Below are 20,392 nucleotides of genomic sequence, written 5' to 3'. Positions count from 1 at the left end.
CTAATTATTTTAGCATGATTCTCGAAAGATAATCTTCAAGCAAATTGTTTACATAAAACAAAAGATTAAGAAGTAATTATATTATATTATATTCTTAATGTCGTTTCAGAACCACGATTTGAGTTTTAGCTTTAACCTAAATTGAAAAATCGTATCATCTTGCTACTATTACAATTCCAAATTTTAAGAAGTGATTAGCTTGTTTGTTTGAAACAAACGCATAATCTGCTGAATCGATTTGGATCAAATTTAACAAACGGACAAACCAAACCAAGTTTCAAATTAACATAAAGACCACTTTTTTATCCCGGAAGCGTGCACACTCGGATCTTTGTTATACAAAACGAGGTTCACGCGGTCAGAGCTGCGAGAATAATCTAGCAATGTCTGATTTTCATTTAATCAATGTTTGTTGCCTCTTGAATATCGCTCTTTGTGTAATTTGATCATGTTCGTGACGATAAAGCTTTGATTGGATGTTGATTACTGTTGTTCATCAGATTATTCCACGACAGAAACACGAAGGAATCCTTGCTATCTCATTAAATAGATTACCATCGTCTATTTATACGCTTGCGTCGCAAAAAAGGACACTAAGAAGTGTACGATTGACATAATCAGAGATAACTTATTTTAATGTATTATAAGGAAATTATTAGTCAATTAACTATTCTAAGCACCCAGCGACATGCCTGTTCAATAACAATTTTAGATAATGCACAGGAAAATTATTATGCACAATGTCGTAAGAGCCATAAACATAACGTATGATAAGGGCGCCTCTAGCTGTAACACTATTAATACCTTCGGCGAGACCTCGTCACGCACTGAGGGCATCCTTAGGGTCATAGATCGGTTACTAGCAGATAAGTCGAAGGTTCGACAGTATTGGATAGGAAAACGCACACGGAATAGAGTTCACAAACGTGCAAATAAACTTAATGAATGTCTGTTACAAATACTAATTACTTGTAAAGAATAATTAAGTGTTATAAAAAAGTCCAGACTAATTTGAAATTTATTTCAAAAAGGTATTTTCGGCTTATTGCCTTTACACTAAAAGAAATCACTAGCGACCATAAGAATAATGAAATTGAAGAGAACCGATTTAAATCAATTAATTTGTAAAACAGTCCACGAAATACGGATAAATTGTCCTCAAGTTTAGTGTCACGAGAAAACCACAACTTAAAGCGTGAACCAGTAACCTGCAAACTTTTACATGTAGGTACTGTATTGTGCCATGGTGGCAGACGTTTCGACCTTGACCCTCTTACACGCGAGAGAAATCGTCATCTCGATCATGAATCACGATGTACAACTATTAGTAGACAAACAGCATCCGACCACGAATTGTCAATACAAAGAAATTGTATATCAAATATTGAAGCAGGAGGAATAATGTCCGACATACTCTTGTTTGATTTCACAAATTGTGTACCATGTGCGACAAATCGTGAATGAGGTCTAAACATGGCACCCGTTTTTGGACAAGGCGTGTAAAAAATAAATACGAGCATCAATTCAGAATGTCGAGCGATGCCGCGAAAACATATTCCTAGTTTGTATAAAGTTTATTTAAACAAGCTTATTGCCCGCTATGTTTGATTTGGTATGTTTCAATTGCAGATTTTCGAAAGTGCAAATAGCAATGTGCAAATATAACTAACTTCATGGTCTAGACTCAGAAAGAGTTGAGTAAAAGTGTTGGATTATTATAACACGCAAATATAAGGTTAGAAAGATGTTATGTACCTACTTGTAGCCAAAAGTATCTTCTTACATATCGAAGACGCCAAGTATTATGATATCGATTGCGTAACGGTCGTTGAAAATACTAAGAAGTGGCATATCCGTAGGCGACGTGACTCAAGGAGTCGGAAATTCCTAATCAATAATACTTTTCTTACATAAATTTCCGGTATACCAACTGACGTCAATTAGAATATGATTGAGATATAATATTGTCACTATCGGATCTTAATTCGTTTATGATGATTTACAGCATTACTTGATAGCTATTACGTGATTGGTAGACCCAATGTGTTAAAATGCTGATATTGATAATAGTAATCACAATATCAGTCACACGAGATAATTCTAATAAAAAGTGTTACCCTTTGACACCAATGTGACTCGCGTAACCAATGAAAATTAATTACGCAGCTTTCGCTAAGAGTTTTATAATAACGAGTTAAGGAGAGGCGCCGGTCATCGAACTGTACGTGCCGATGTATCCACTATTTTTTTTGCTAAGCCAGTCTCGACGGGCTCCTGGTCGCTCCCTAGATAGGTAATCTAATTATAGGGCCTCCTTCTTACGATGGATAAGTACTTACAAGTCTTAAAGTGCCCGGCCAGTTTTTAGAACGCCTGTACCGTTTGGATGTCCGTAAGTATTTTTATAATTTCACCATAACTGACGTGTTCATAAAATGCAATTTCGTTGGACAGCCGCATGACGTTTCGGTGGTGGAGTTTTTGCTTTGAGAATTTCGTTCCAGCGGATTTTATGCGATCGCCGTGGACTGGTTGGGAGATTGACGCCCGAGGGTTCATTTTGCATTTATTAGTATCGTACGTTATATAAAAGGCCGTATAAAAATAGGATAGACTATAAACCTGAACAATGTTTGGACCTGTGATTCGCGTTATTAGTCATCCCATGCACAGCCAGTAGAATTGAGAAGGCATACAAAGTAACGTGTTTTGTTACAGCTGAGCGTCGATAACTTATAATAATATAAGTATAATTAAGGTTTGTATTTCCCACGGACATTTGCATTCGCAATTTCTTCAGGCGTGTTTAAAATATTAATGCAGCGATATGGTATTTGGTGCTGAATATTGAATGAGACATGTTAGGAACGAATCAATTTTATGAATACACATTGAGACAAAGCGATGGGTACAGAACATGGCATTGTCTAAAAACAACGTAGAAAAATCGATACAAGGATATAGCATTAAACCGATCGGGTCAGTAATAATTGATGTAATTATCTATACTCACGTTAAGTGTCGAGCAAATCGGTAGATAGGTTTTACACAACACTCTTGTTGTAGTTAATTTCTATTGTTGAAGCTATTTAATATCGTGAGAATTTGTTATCAGAGACAGTTTGCATCGAAATACGTTTTTATTGACGTTACACAACTAATTTGCAGCATAACATTTCACGTTTAAGAAAAAAACCTTGAAATTGCTTTTAGGAAACTTACTACTGAATACATCGGAGTTGCACGATCCACAAACCCCTTTCGCGATCATTGTATTGCAAACGGTATTTTGGTAACCAATATAGATGTCGCCGTTACTTGTTCTGACAAGTGACGGATAAGGATAACATTCATACAATCCGAACATCGAATGAATTCACAATAAGGACCAGCCAGGTGATATATAAAAATAATATCAAGCCCAGTAGTTTATTTCCGTTAATAATTAATGCTATCTATCCTTGTATTCGTATTTGAATCAACGGCGTAGATAACAATAAACTCATTATAAAAGATCTATTTTATTAATAAGGCGACGAAAAGCAAACATCGCATGGTGTAACATTTGGTAGTGGAGACTATTAGCGAAGTCCACAATGAGCCGTTAAATGTTACTACCTGCTTGTTAATCGGCTAAGGGCATGATGCGAAACGCAAAACAAGCGACGGTAGGTACCGCGAATTGTTAATCAAAATGCATTAGGCGGAGTCGATACTCATCGGCCCGGCAAAACCTTGCTCACAAGCAGTTACGAAGTACAACACTGTAACAAATGTACATAAACGGTCTCTGAAAGTATAATCAATTATGGTTCGTCAATCAATTACAACATTGAAATGGTTTTATTACAAGATATATACATAAATATTTATGTTGGAATGAGACATAGAGATAGATGGTGACACTGGTGCTCTATAGAGGGTGTTAGACACATTCGAAATTAGTTTGTATGAAAACATCCGCCAGAACTGCAATTATCGGCGGAGGTCGGCGTGCGCGAGTGGCGCGCGGCTCGCATAAAAAGTAAAAACAAATCATAAAAACCAGTTGTATTGTTCTTTCGCAAGAGACGACCTCAGGGCTTGTGATAAGGAACGCGTCATTTTCATCGATTTTCTAACACGTGTCTCGATATTTTAACAAAGAAACATTTTGAAATGTAAAGGTTATTGTTCCATGGCACCACCCTGTATTCAATCTTCGACTTTAAAACGATAAGTCTGTTAGTCTTTAGTTTGAAACAAGTTAAATTATGATCAGTACGACCGTCAATACATCATTGACTAGAAAGCGAGATGATAGATTATGGAAAAAAAAATACACGAACCTAATTTTAACAGCTACGAAGCTATAAGACGTCACGAAACGAAACCTAAATCGTTCGGCATAGTGAAAGTGAACAAGAAGCAAAGCAATTCATATTATTAAACAATTTTTATCTATTTTGATTTCATACATCCTGAATAGTAAAAGTCAAATGATGAAAACGGTGCCCGTCGCGATGAGTTCAATTCGCAAGCAGCCTTCATTTTATGATTCGTGTGACAGTTAAAAATGAGGAAAAGTCTGTAGTTACTTTTCATTCCAGATGCGTCCTCTTTCAGTTTCGAAGGTCAAATCCGAATGCATCATTGGTAATACACGCAAAGAAGGGCATAGCTGGTTTGGAGGCATCACGTTCTGTTATTGCATTTATAGTCAAAACCTCTTACAGTCACTTTTGTTCTCTTGGTACCGAGTGCATTTCCAATCATATACACTGAAGGATTAAATGCACGTAACCTTCATCCACATGAACATCACAAATATTGTAGCACTATTATTTTTTATTATCGCAGGCACAGCCTACAAGCGACATATGTCCTGCATATCTATAACACAAATAAGGATTTCGATAGTGAAATCACATATCAAATTTTCTATCTATTTGATTAAGTTATCATTTGTTTAATTACTGCGTAACCATGTTGAGATTAATCTATTATTAATATGATATATTTTGTAGACTTATCTTAATTACGTTTACAAAAAACACTGTTTCAAATTAAAATTAATTACATTGATGGAGGCTATTTGGGAGTGGGAAACGTGCTATATGTTGGGATCCTGTTCTGATCTGCTATAAGTAGGTTTTGGGGATCTTAACAATTATTTTTCCACGAATAATATTTAACTTCGTCCAAGCTGTTGTATATAAAAAACAGACGTAAAACTGATTAATATTTGTCAAACAAAACCACCCTAAACAGAGTCACTGGCTAAAATTTTCTTTCCAGAAAGCCTGCATTTTATGGGTAAATTTATGAATATATTTCTTTCTGGCGCACACTTGAACGTTAATATGGAAACAAAGAGAATTATTATTAGACCATACTGACAGGGGTGAAACCTCTATTTAGTAGAAAGCTTACGTGAAGTTTTCGCACGGTTAATGAAATTGCCAATACTTTAAAAACTGCTTCCCTTTCCAATATTATTAAGAGACACTTGTTTATTTTTTATAGAAATTCTGTGGTACCAACAGAAAATATTGTCTCTGTAATTGAAGATACATACATGACGACACGTGACGATTATCTTACGTTACATAAAATGAGTGAGCCATAAATTACACTGCATTGCCCCATGCCATATTTTATTATAATACACGATATGTATGATGTTTGTGAAAAATCACAAATGTGTGAGAAATAGCGATACAGGTAAATGTTTCGATGTGAATGCGTTTGTTTCCTCCAAAGAACGTGTTTGCTCATTCGGTACAATAGGAATGTTGATGGACAACGAGAACAACATTCGTGTTTTCAGAACGCTGGCCTACACAAACGGCTCGCAACGGATATTGCATTTTAAATTGTAATTTTACTGACGAAATACTAAAATTGCAAATCCACCATATTCATTTTCATCAACGATTAATATTCTTAATTGCAGCAAACGGTAGTAAAAATAATCTTCATAATTTTAAGTGTTCCGCACTAAAGGTAATGGAAATATTCTCGTAAGGTATTACTTCTCTATATGTCTATTGTAGACTTTAGGTTTTCAGTATGAATTAAATTTAGCATACTTAACATACATCTTACCTAAACAAAGGTTTAAAATTGTTGTTTTGGTGCTTTATTGGTCGAAGACCAAATGTTTTTATTTTTAAATATTGTGTACCTAGAGTTTTTGCCAATTGAAAACTCGATTTAAAAATTATGCATTTGTTTTTTGTGTTAAGCGTAATGAACTATATTCTCGAAAAAAAGTAATAATAATTAGAGTATAAGTTTTCTCATTATGTAAAACGTAAAACTGTGCAAGAATGATTATTGGTTTTTACTTGGCTGATTTCTTGGTGATAACTTTTGGTTGATTGCGGTGTCACATTCAGGTTTGTTTTGTTAAAACGAACAAAATATATTTAAAGTTTAAATATGTAAATATAAAACAATAAACAAAATATTCAAGGCCTCCCACTTAAACCTTAACTTCGACTTATTGACACTTAATTTCAGCACGTTTAAAAGTAAATCACTACACCGTATTTGTAATAAAACATGAGGTATTTAAGTCCTAATTATTCAAGCAGAGGATTCCGGAAACGTATATACCGAACAAAGGAACGTCAAAAATTCAAAGCACAGTCGCTTCCGATCGATTTGGCCGTTGTTTGGTGAGCGTCACCTTCACGACGCACTTCCTGAGCAGGCTCGCAGTCGCCGAACGGCTGAGAGGAAGACCGCGGACGGCGGTGCAGCGACCGACCGCGCAACCGTAGCCTTGGACGCGAGCTCCCTGCATTCTAATCGGACGGCCTTGCGGAAGCGCGTGCCCCGGACCCGCTCTCGTAACACAGCCCCTTATTATCCGCACTGATCCATTTACATATACTATGCTTTTGCTGACCTATGCAAAATTTTATATACAATGTAAATGTCATAGCTTTATATTTAACCATGCACAACATACGTAACCCCGTCGCACACTACAATATAAGTTATGGCTCAATCTATTACCTCTACAAATAAAGACGGCTGACATAATGAAAAATTATTACAAACGCAAATAAAAAATGTCTTATTACTCGGAGTATTCTCATCGTTTTGGAATATGTAGACAATAATATACACGAAGGTACGCAAGAAAAATGTACTGTGTAAGCGTGCATCACTCATTGGAAATGATTAGCACAAAGTTGTGGTACGCCGCGGGCTGTTCGTCAGGTGGTAACCAGTTCCACTCGCTCAGCGGGTCGGTTTTAGTAAGTAGACCGATGTGGTTGTTGCATGAATGTACGTCAACGGATCCAAAAATATTTATGTGGGAAATTTAAATATAGCGACCAAGTTTGAAAGCAAGACGAGTTAACTAAGCATACTCACGGCATGGTATTTAGCTTCATGTATGCGTCGAACGGCACGGCGTCTGCATTTTTGTTGCTGATATTTGTTCCCGAAAGCCGTCTTGCCGTTCTCATCCAGCTGCCCCTTTGCCGCCGGAATCCTTTATCGTTTTTTAATAACTGGATATGGCGTTTAACAATATCATGCCATTTCCATTTTACCGTCGCCGGTGAATCGCTAGCAGCATCTTCTTTGCAAATTTGCAAACCGTCGCTAAATCTTCTCATGTTTTGAAGATAAACTTCGTTTGATTTTGGTGGCAGACTTTTCCGCCTCTCGTCAGCAATTATAACAGAATCTTGAGAGTTTTGATCTGCTATCCACTTTGTTATAAAATCATTTTTATCACAGACTTGTGTAATCACTGGCTCTTCTTTGGGTGGTGGAGGTATCCAATCCAAACTTACCCATTGACTAGATTTAGGTTTAGATTTAAATATAACATCTACCTCATCGTCACAGTCCGAGGAGCCGATCGAACATACTGAGGTTTTTTTCCTTGGAAATCGAGAGCGGACTAACCTACATGCAGGCGAAGGTTCAGGGCTCGCGCCGCCTTCTACAATGTCCTCTTTCCTAACATCCTGCAAACTCTTTATACAGTCAATATTCACATAAGAGTTTTCGGAGCACGAAGAGTCAAGACTAAACCTAGGAGCACTTCTATGTATAAATTTAGACCTAACAGTAACTTCATCAGTAGAATTCTCTACTACGCCACCACCAGTTTCTCGTTCGTTTGTCAGAGAAATCCTTCGTTCGTTTGAAATGTCATTTTCCATTTCTATTATTCTTGCCATACTTGGAAAATTGTTTTCTTTTTCTAGTTCAATTATTCTAGTTAATCTTTGGGGACATTCTTTTTCAATGTCTACATTATTTGTAATAGTTGATACTGAATTATCATTGTTTAATTCTATAATTCTTGTAATTCTTTGTGGCGCTTCATTATCTGTATCTATACAATGCGGTAAAGGTAACGTATCATTTTCAAACTCAATAATTCGGGTTATCCTTTGTGTTGGCTCTCGTTCTGCCTCTGCACATGAAGTATTTATATTTAAATCATCAAGATCTATAATCCTCGTTATTCTTTGAGGACAATTATCCCCACTTGCTAGGGGACTGTCCATTGGGCACGATTTCAAATTATCTTTTTCCATGTCACGCTCTTCGGGATCTATTCTTTCTAATATATCCGTTGAGCTAAGGAAAGAAGATTTATTATCTATATCTAAAAATCTTTTGGCTATATTAGGGATATTACAATTATCAAGAGTTACCGGCTCCTCTCGGGAATTATTACGGCTTTTCGCTTTCTGTAACGCACTTTCAGAGAGGAAGACACAAGGCACCTCAACTTGCATGGACATTTTGCGTCTCCTGGTTGAATTTTCCTTTTCTTGATTAATGTCATTTTCGATATCTTCTGGAACAGTTGTGTGTGGCAGAACAATCGGAGTTCCAGCGACCATACGAAGGAAGTCCGTTACGGCAGCTATGTGCGCTCCTGTCACAGCGCCTTGTAACTTCACGCCGGATACCTGGTGCGGCACAAGTTGATTATCGCGAATACACCACACCACGGGCAAAGCCCCCTCAGACACCATCGTCGTTAAGTCTCAACTTTTTAAATAGACAAGCCCGCCTCAACTTTATTTATATTATGATACGATTTTACGACAATAATGTAATAAAGAGTCTAATTTATAAACAACGGGTTCACTGGCGCATTTCCGGGCCGCGTCCTGCACATCGATAACAAAATAAGTATAAGTGAGGAAGCACATAAATTGGTCGTCGAGAATACGGCATAGCGCGATCGCGGCGTGGGAGCGGGCGCGGGCGGTGCGGTGCGCGGCGTGCGTGCGCGTCCGTCGGAGGTCGCGAGAGATAAGGCGGTGAGAGTCGCACGCGCACGGACGCAGCGCCGCCGCGCGCCAGCCGAGCGCCGCGCCGCGCCCCGCCACCGCGCCGCACCATCACCTTCGATCGATCATACATCAATTTCCATCTGATGCACCACTCCTCGGGCGAATTATATAACGGTATGGATGCCCCATTTAACAGTTAACGACGTTTCCGGACCATAATTAAAATATGTTTTTGTTGTTCTTTGTTTAATAATTATAAGGAACTCTCGTTTAACGAATGCTCATACATACGCACAAATTAAGTTTGTAATTCACGTGAATAACTTATAAATCAACAGTACTCCAATTTCACATAACACGTAAATGTACATTAAATAACTTTTTCGAGTCTAGACCGAAACCGATGCCAATTGTTTCTTGTCTTGCAATCTTCATTTTATTTGCATAAAATATGCAAGCGCTGGAATTCAAGTAGGTTTGCTACGGTGACGTAACCGATACGGACCAAAATTAGTAAAACATTCGCCGACCGCGGACGTCGTTTATAGTCATTATCAACAATTTAGATTCTTGGTGATTAATAACTTATTACTGAACCCGATATGGTAAATTAATTCGATATTCTTAGTTGCAACTCAAGCAGAATGCTGCTGGCAAAGAAAGCTGTATGTTACCCCATCTCACGTCAGGTCATCCTGTCGGATACAGTTAGGCAGCTTTGTGCTGGTCCTATTCGTGTCAGGACGGTCCATCACTCAGGCGGCCCTCGCGCGCGCGCAATACCGCAAGCTTTATGCAAGCTCATCTTCGAACGAGCAACAATTGCAATTTTGGATTGCGCTACGTAACCTCTTCGTAGCTTGATAATATATTATGATTATTTTGTTAGTTAAATTTTCAATGTGTAATCAAAAATAAAAGCTTTCTTTAAACACACAGATAAAAAATATTAAAAGGATCTCAACTTAGTTACAAGATATTGTAATTTTAACGTAATCTCGTTCAGTATAGTAAAGACATAATTTGTAACATAGACGACGGCAAAAAATATACATAAACCTCGAAGATTTATAAAGATTGAATATCTAATTAAGGAATGTGCTTGTGTGGTGGTTACATGCTTCAAGTGCGTGCAACACCGAGCAGCGCAAATGCCAGTGGACAGTTAGGATCGGCGCCGGCGCAGCTTGCGATGCGCCGCTCGTATCTGGGACGGGTAAATCAAGTATTAATTACCCACACAACGCTTAATGAACCCTTTATGTGATATGTCAATATTGATGTATTTCATATAGTTAAAACTATATTTTTTAAAGTACAAATGTCATAATGTTTAATAATCCCCCTGTATTCTAAACGGTTATTGTGGTGTACGCAATTCACGTGATTTACATAAAGCGTGTTAGACTTGGGGCTTAGTACATTATAAAATCATGCAAGATTTCAGGCATGTCTTGCATGATTTCATGCAAGACATGCCTGAAATCCATAAAAATGAACGACTATTTACTATTGTGTGCAATTTTAAGTAAAATATATTTTTACTTGTATTATGTTCTGACGAACAAGAATTAGTGTATTTAACTTTGAAATATATTCATACAATGCGTCACTCAGAACTTTGGAATAACAGAATACAGCCGTCACTAGAAAAAAAAAACATAGAAAATGTTGACATTTCATATTTTCAATGTTCTTAGAATATTGCATTCACGAAAACTAATGAAGGTGAATATGTCGTCACCTCGGCAATCCAAAAGTTTGTGTTAAATTGAATTAATTCATAAAGACAAACACCCAACAGTTAAACTTTGTTCTGATTCTACGCTATAATAAAGTCTTGTGTTGTTGGATCAGGGAGTATAAGGCACTTTGTGTCTCACAATATCGACACCCAAATTATTGTGAAGACAGAACCCAAGATCATTCTTTGGGTAGCCGGTCGACTTCGCACTGTGCCAAGAAACTCAAAAGCTATCAAAGCATCGAAATGGGGTAAGATATTTGTAGAACTATTTACAAATTGATAGACAATAAACGACTTTTAAATTGTATAAGTAATTTGATAAGTCGCCGAAACTTTGTAGGCGTGCAATGTCATGCACCGATGACGTGAATGACCTCCATTAATGATAAACAAACTCTCGCCTCGTTTTCGAAGAATAAATCTTGTTTCGGCAGAACGCTTTGGGAAGTCCGGCCAAACAGGAAAAGAAGTAATGGTTTTAATTTCTAGCAGAATAAAACATAGATATTGTATTCTTCTTTTTGTCATATAAAGTTTATAAAGAATTTGCAAAAACAAAGACTGAAAGCTCATTTGTTAAATGTAGTTGATTACGATTTTATATATATTTACAAGTGTGAATAACAAAAGTTACGATCAAAACAATTATACGGGAGTAATTTTAAACTTTTTACGTATGCATGAAAACATTTAATTTAAATGAATGATTATGCATTCGGCATGTCGATGTTTTGTGATATAAATGGTCGAGCATCAATTTGAAAGCGGGCGGATTTCTTATGAAAAATATTTGAAAATATGATTGATGGCCATGCAAACAAACTCGATTATCTTGACCTATATCTTTGTTGTAAAGCTCGTTTTGAATAATGAATATGAGAAGCACCGGGAGGTATCAAATAACACAGATGAGAAAGGAGTAGTGTGACAAATTACACCAACAGCAGACTGCACTGATACATTAGGTCATTCAGTACGGGTACCAAAAGATACGAATGTATATTTATAACCATCTCAAATGTAGGTCTCACGTTTGTTGTTTTATATGTATCTGATGCAGAATTGAAATTAGATAGATTAGAATCTGCACGCTCAGTCGCAGTCTTAAAAACCTGAAATAACGCAAGAAGACAAATAATGGCATGTGTCATTAAAACAACATTGCCATAAAAGCAACAATTTAATGCTGCTCTCAATATTTTGTTTAACTAGAATTTTATACGCAAAACGACATGTTGGCATGCATAAAAAAGTCGTTAAAAGTTTTTAAATACATTAATATTGCTTGTAATAATATGATGGCATCCATTAACGTTAAAATGTTATGTTAGATTTTGGGGCTGATGGTAAAGTAGAGATGTTATAGGTAAGTTGTAAAATAAAGTTGTCACAGGTTATGATAATGAATCACGCTAATGGAGTGACGGGTCGCGAATTGTATAATGTCGGCCAGTGATAGCACGTTTCGAGGAAGCAAGCGGTTAGCGTGGACGTCGGCCCGCGGTCCGCGGCTGGCGCCAGGAGTTGGCGCCTGCGCGGCAAATTCACGGCGCGCGATTTTTCCTTCACGTCATAAAATTATTAACAGTAACCTCGAGTTAAAGCTTCGTTCATATCAAATCAGGTCAATCTATAATCTGTGATGTGAGAAATATTATTTAACAGCTGTTTATTGTTTATATATTTTTATGTGTACCTTTCACGCAGCTACTTCCACAGACGAAGATAAATGACAATCGGATGTATTTTAAAAAGATTGCAAGGAATAGTTGAATCTATTGTTGGTTTAGTAGTTTTTAATTTTTATAAAATGTCGGCAATATAAAATGTTTATTACTATGTACTGTAAATTCAGTTGAGTATATATAAATAGTTTATTTTTAATCTGAATCCCGTAAATGCTTTGGAGAATTGACAATATTTATTAAAAAGTTGAATTTTACGGAACAATACGACAGAATTGCGTGAAATTAAACAGTTTTAAGAGAAGCTGTCATTGTCACTTTTCGGACAGAGGTTGGCTATCACAACGTAAATAGGCAAGAAACTAATCAAGGAAAATCTTACAAAATACCAACAATATCTAGTTTAACTATTTTCTTGGGTTTTTCACGAGGTAAAGGTAGCATAACATTTTGTAACTACATTTCAATAATTTGTTATTACATTTATAAGAAGATTTTATAACAATTTATTCAAGTCACATTTTTTTACATCAGAGGTAAATTTTATCATGGCTTTAAAAAATTACACAGATCCATAAAACCATTGCCGTTTTTTCCCTGTTCGGTCTACAAAAATACAACGCTTTAGTAATATATAGCTACCCCATTTTGCTTAACACATCATAACAATACATAAAGTATACATAAGGAATAATTCTGCATTATTTAAAACTTTATAAATACATTTAGTATACCTAGAATTTGTTTTGATTTCTCTTAAAAACAATTCAATAAGAAGAAAGTTGGTACGACGCTTAATGTATTTCTGTAAGGTGCTGCAAAGTGTGACTTTACAGGTTTTTTGCAAATCAGGTGGACATGCCTTAACTTCTTAATTAAGGTTACAATTTGATTCAGCAGACATGATAAATGCGTCCTTAATGTACTGAGCACTGTACAACTCCGAAATAAGCCCACATGTAATGGAAACATAAAAGATAAAATTTTGATTCAATAATGAACTCTCGAACCTTCGAACGGAACTACCTACTTACATAAATGGTAGAAATTCGTATGCATAAAAAGAATATATAGTAGGTGGGGATTGCGTAAGAATATCGTAATAGATTAAGTTATCAATGAGCAAGTTCGAAAACTGTGAATGCTACGTTACCGAACATATTGAGCGTGGCGTGTTGCGCATCATATGTTTCTTTATGATTACGAGAATTAATGTTATGATTTTAATAGTTTTTATACAGTTTTACTTTATCAAAAATAAACCCATGCTACTTATAATAGTAAATTCAAGGCACGTCTCGGATCGTTAACATCAAATGTACTATAGATTATTGCGTGAAGTACGCAAGCGCTCGCGAAATATAAGTTTGTCTCTTGAACACGTGCACGTTGTGGCACGGGCCCCTTTGGCGCTAAAGCTACTTGCACTTGACCAGTCCTTTTATAAATTCTGACGGTTCGAAAAAGCGTTGGCAAGTCCTCGAAATGCGCTCGGCACAATCACGTCTAGTCATCACAGCATCAATGGTGACGTCACTTCATCTACCGATGTTATTATCAGAGATGATACAAAGTAAAGTAATAACAAAATTACCATTAACTATAATATGGGGACTAAAAATCCGGAAATCGACTGTGCGAATTAAAAAATGAGTCGTCTGATTATATATAATCACCGCTGCCAATAAACAATCACAGTTAAACAGGAAATATTCATGCATTATATTATTATTTATGAATAATCATTGTCTAGCTACATAAATTGCATAAACTTTAAGCAAAATTCGATTAAAACAATACCCATTTATATTCTCTAACGCCCGAAATTAATAACCAATCCAAATCCAATGTATGCCATCTAAGATTGATAATTCATTCGTTTTTATGCATAAAGCATGCCAATAACCAATCCATAGATTGAGTAAGCTATCTCTAACAATAATCAATCTTTGAGAGGACGGATTACAGATCATAGATTACCCTCTGTTTGAAAATGACAGTTTACGCTTGCCAATACTCTATCTACCCGTTTTGACATTTGATTTGATTGTTGTAAACAATCGCATTTTCCAATCGGACCAATTCCTCAGTTTACTCCATATGTTTTGAATATCGCTTACACTGATTTTAAGGGAAACGAAAAGGCAATGGAAATATCCATATTCTCTAGTGACAGTGACGACAGTGATTTGGAGGGACTAGCGACACTGATAGCGAAACTGAAAGTCGCGGTTCATCACGGGTAATGAAAAGAGTTAACTACATGCAGACCCTGGATGAGTTTGATTTCACGTTTGGATTAGGCTTTCGAAATCTGCTTGCCAATCAGTGTTAGTTAAACTGATCTCGTATATTCGTGTTACTTCTATGTACAAGGTAAATAATTTTTGACATTATTTACAAAAAATACCGTACCTACCGAACTATTAGATAGGTACAAACAAGGGGCAATTGTATAGCTTTTACAGGAACTATGGTGTTTTTCCATTCCATCAACTTTTACTGAGGAATAGGAAATATTTATATTATCTTTTTCAGGACATTTGGTACATGGAAACGTCGCTTCCCTGTGATTGCATTGACATTGCGTTTATCTTTACCTAAAGTTCAAACAATAATAATTGTAACTGCAGTTTTGCACAATATTTGTCAGAATCACAGGCTAGGGGAAATTCCAACTGAAGTGGATTTATCAACTGCTGATATCATTAATTATGAGAACAATATAGAGAATCAAGATGTTGGAGAAAGAACAGCATTAACAAATAACTTCTTTACTTAGTAAAATAAAATACCTTTACAATCACTGCTATTTATTTTATTGCATATCTACATTTGTAATTCAAAATAATAATTACAAATTAACATAGTTTTATTAGTTGAAAGTTAAAACATAGAAACAGGCAAAATTTCCATACATTATCTATACTATTATATAAAGCTGAAGAGTATGTTCGTTTGAACGCGCTGGTCTCAGGAACTTCCGGTTCGAATTGAAAATTCTTGTAGTGTTGGATAGCCCATTTATTGAGGATGGCTATTATAGGGTATATGTATATCATCACACTATGACCAATGGGACCAAAGACGGCTAAAATTGATTACTTTTGAGAGCTTCCGTTGCGTGCGCTGCATAAACGGTTAGTTATGCAACAATTATGTATAACGGAATTGTAATTTGTTCCATAACACTGGATAATGTGTACAGAGTCCAATTATTATTATATGGCACCGAGTTTACTGCGTACTTCATACTAAAAACTAAATCCTTTAAAGATTTATTAATATATTATGAACAATGTTATTAAACTTCAGTGTCAAAATATGTTAGCAACCACATTACTCACGTTCCATTTTTGAAACTAATTAAAAAGTTTGTATCTTAAATATGACATGTACTAATTATTAATTGTTTCTATTGAGGGCTAAAATACATAAAATATTTTTTTATTACTCCAATTCTTATTTTTCGCAATCAGGCAAATATTGAAACGAATAGTTTGTATGGAAAATACAAAAAGTATTTTTTACGAATGGAATATTCTGCATAAAATGGAATGGTCAGGAGGAAACGCATCTTGAAAGGATTGCCAGCGATCTATCGTTGAAGGCAAGCAAGGATAGGCGAGTTAAGTTATTGGCATGCCGATAGGAGACCAATCGAAAGATAGTCGGCAATCTAAGATAGGTTTCAGTCTTGGATAGTAGATACATTATTAATTTCGGGCGTTAGAGGTGAAACGGATTAACCGAATGTCATTATCCTCTTATAAAAATTAAGGCAAACAGGAAATGCAGCATGTCTACCAGAGCTATTTTAATACAATTAAATTAGTCATTCCAGTACTTGTACGGAATGAAAAATCCATTAGGGAAAACGTATTGGGTGATTTTATATAGCATAATATTATTGATATTTATAAACTGAGAGCTGTAAGTTATTGTCGAAGTTGGTTTCTCTATAATATAATCTATAATATTCAAAAAACTTTTTTATTGAATACGCTTTTTATTAATAATATAGCTTACTTTCTGAAGTTTAGTTTTATTTGCGTACTAAATTTTGTTCGCGTTTCCGTCCACCTGAATATATTTTCCAGTGATAAAATAGAGCTTCAAGTTAGATCTCATGCAATATATCGGTGAAAACTGCGTTCAATTTCATGCAGTTCTTGCGTGATGCGTGTACAAACATACAGAAAAAAATCTAAAACTGTTTGACATCTGCTCTAAAAAAGACTCCCATTCAAGTTTATCTTCAATATATATAATGTACAGAAATCGCCTTTCAAGTTTATTATATATAGATGTTTTTGTTAAACAGTTATATTCGTTTGATTAAGAACTGCCGCAACCATTATTTAAAAAAAAAAACAATATATAATAATGTGTTAGTAATCGCATTCTTAAAACCTTTTAAAGGTGAGTCAAAATAAATTCTTAATTCATTACTCAATATCGTATGATTATTCAGGACATTTAACGAGTAAAAAAAAGTCATAATGGAATGCTATTACAAAAATATTTAGATGATTGCGCATGCGCGTCAACGGATGTTTTCGTATACAGTAAGATCTGTTACCATTTCATCACATCACACATACATTTTTTTTTTTATATAACATCGCGAAAAAGTTGCTTAAACACTTTAAAAACCTCATACACGATGTAATTTACAAATAACATATGGTTAGTAACGTGGAACACGATGAATACACGGTAATGTGCATTTTGCAGGAAGTTACGTATGAAGGATATTGCTCAAAGTTTCATATGCTGTACACCGATTAATTGTACTATATTGTCAACAAATTTGCAATTCGTAATACAGTTTTTGGATCGAACTCTCGTATTTCGAGACTTTGTAGGTTACTTAACGAGTATAGTGAACAACTGAATATTCATAATGACTCCTCCAACAAACTCCGCCGAATAATTAAGGATAATTAATCGAATAATTGTTAGTAATATTTTCTCATAATTTCAAGCTTATATAGTTGTAATGAGAATTGATGTCTTCAATATTTGTTTATTCTTAATTATTAGCTAGTACAATATTCTTTGATGCATGCTGTATTTACCTATAACTGCTTTGTTATATTATGATGATTTGTAATTGACATGTATTTTTGTTAAAGTATTGATGTAGACAAGCGTTGGTAAATAAATAAATAAAAAAAAAATAAACCGTATTTTCGTAAATGCACCAACCCTATCGAAATTATATTTACACATATTCCTACTATTGGAATATATTGAAGCTTAAGTCGTTCATTTCATATATGTAAACAATGGTTTTGTTAGGTACAATTATACGCCGTGGCGACTATCGACCTCAAGTGGATTCTCATTATAATTTTAAGACGCGACGAGCACTAATTGTTGTGTAAAACAGCATAAACTATTATTCCTTTGACGTGTGGGTTTTTACGTTTGTATCAATTGCAAGGACGTCACGTCGAAGTAAATAAGTAAGTAGGATAAGCGTTGTTAAACTTGCATTGCTTTACATTAATGATTCTAAAATTATATTCTTAAGGTTCAAAATGCCAAAATGTACAGTTTTCGAATTCTTTTCAGTTGTCTTACACTACACAGTGATTGCACGCAGCTGTTTGTCGACAGAAATAGACAAAGCGATGGTATCGATCCAGATGGACACTGGTAAATGCAAGACCAAGCACATAAAATCTACATAAGTTGGTAAAGAGTGCAGTATTGGGATAGTATCACTATATCAAAAAGAATCAATGTAGAGTTGTTGCTAGTTTTTTTACGGTCCATGAGATTTTTGGTGACTTAAAATATATCCCTTATATAAACCCTATTTCGCCTCTATGGTTCAATAACGTGATAAATCCATTTTTTTCTATTTGTCAAAACAGCCGTGTTGGAGTTAATTTTTTTTAAACACGTGGATATTTTTATTCTTGTAATACTGAATAAAAAAAACGTTCCGACACAATTATTTTTATAAAGGTGAAACACACTCCTTTAAAATTACAATTTTCATGATATCACGTTGTTGTAGGATACACCGATTTGTCTATTAAATGGTGACAATTTAGCCACGATTCCTCTGGTATTTAAACTTGCTGACCATCAAGTGACCACTTGCATATCTATTTGTTTTTGCTATTAAAATGTTTTATTCCTCCGCGAACAGACACAAGTTTGCGCGTTCAATAGAACTAGGTTATCGATTACGATGAAATAAACAGCTTTTGTTCGCTATTCATATAAAGAAGATCTTTTGCTTTTGTTACTTCAAATAAAACAATCATTACAGCCTTGCCATTACGAAAATAACATTAGTGACCAGTGTTTTACATGATACATTATGCTAAGTAATAAAGAGAGACAATAAATTTAATAGAAAACAAAATATTAAGAACTCATTTAATTCCGTAGTCTATGCTGTTTAATCACATTAAAAACAATTTAACCTCAATTACTCATAATAGAGAGGACACGTCATTGGCATTTTTCAACTAAAACATGGTTATTCCTAATTAATCGTAAATCCATGTTTTAAATAAATAAATATTATCTAAAACGTTCCTGGCATGTCGGATACGTTTAACTTTTATTTTATTCTCGACTTTCAAGTAACTTGCACAAAGAAAAGAAAATACACCAGATAAAATCCAAGCCTGTAAAGCGAAACCGTACTGAGTCAGTCTTTGTATGTTGAGATTTTCGGAAATTTTGCGTGTGCTTTGTTGAGAACTCCGGGAAGGCAAAGAGCGATTTGCTTTTTGTATTATTTGGTTACCGGCTGGATTTAATTTGACAAGAATTTTGTAAATTTAGCTCTCAAGGATACATAAAATTTATTATGTTTGTGTTTTCGTGGTAATTGCAAGTTCCATCATCTCTATGAAGAACATTGCACATACATTTATGAGTCATAAAATATACGACAAATTTTGGAAAAAACAACGTATTTTCACAATGAAATACAGCTCACAGTCGTGTATGCAAATTAACAATACTGACGGAGACGCGACCGTAACTAATCGTCAGGATTTCACAAAACGTCGCGCTTGTATTTATGTAGAATTGTGTTTTTTTTTTTACCTTGCCTTGTATTTAGATGTATATTAATTATAACCGCACTTTCTCATTTACACTATTTAATGCTGAACAACAATTAATATAAATTATGGCGCGTTGCAGTCTCGAATTTCGAAACTATAATGTGTTTTTGGATAATGTTTAAAATACAAAAACTCGTTTTATTAGTCAACCACCGAGGACGAACTTACCACAGATTACTAAACTGAATTTCGACTTAAGCTACAGAAAAATGATAATGTTATCACTAATACGTATCACTCGTGCATAAGTTCGATTAGTAATATAAATATAATAGAAAAACTGAAAATTATTTGAACATATTTGTGACCACGATAATGAGTTTTTCTATTTATTTCAAATAGTTTTCAGCTTATTGCAATTAATATAAGATTTAAAATTGAATGAAGCGAATGAACTGACGAGGGGGTGGTGCTATTTGTGAAAGGCCAATGTTCAGAAACAATACAGCTTATACACGCTGAATTAAGCCTTATAACTGTTAAGGATATCAAGAAAAGTATGACTTTGTATTTACTTTACATATTATATATGTATTATAAAATTATACTACTAAGAAATAAACCTTTTAGAACTTAGTCATTAATGTGAACCTC

At 35.0% G+C, this 20,392-nt stretch overlaps 1 protein-coding gene across 3 annotated transcripts in view; it reads right to left on the bottom strand.

Moving 5' to 3' along the window:
- The window catches only part of LOC115447769 (tyrosine-protein kinase Src42A), a 49,936-nt gene that overhangs the window by 14,432 nt on the left and 15,112 nt on the right, over positions 1-20,392 (bottom strand). The window contains exon 1 of one of the 3 annotated variants that reach the window (XM_030174988.2): positions 7,372-9,300. The exons of 1 other annotated variant lie outside the window; for it this stretch is intronic. In XM_030174988.2, coding sequence (XP_030030848.1) covers positions 7,372-9,002 — 1,631 coding nt within the window. In that variant the 5' untranslated portion in view covers positions 9,003-9,300. Of the gene's footprint in view, positions 1-4,577; positions 4,872-7,371; positions 9,301-20,392 lie in introns of those variants that run through there. One more of the 3 variants, XM_030174991.2, reaches the window with a different exon arrangement.

This window comes from Manduca sexta, chromosome 16, assembly GCF_014839805.1.
Source record: "Manduca sexta isolate Smith_Timp_Sample1 chromosome 16, JHU_Msex_v1.0, whole genome shotgun sequence".
NCBI classification, from domain to species: domain Eukaryota; kingdom Metazoa; phylum Arthropoda; class Insecta; order Lepidoptera; family Sphingidae; genus Manduca; species Manduca sexta.
Note: the sequence above shows the minus strand (reverse complement) of the source record. Positions and strands in the feature narration are given on the sequence as shown.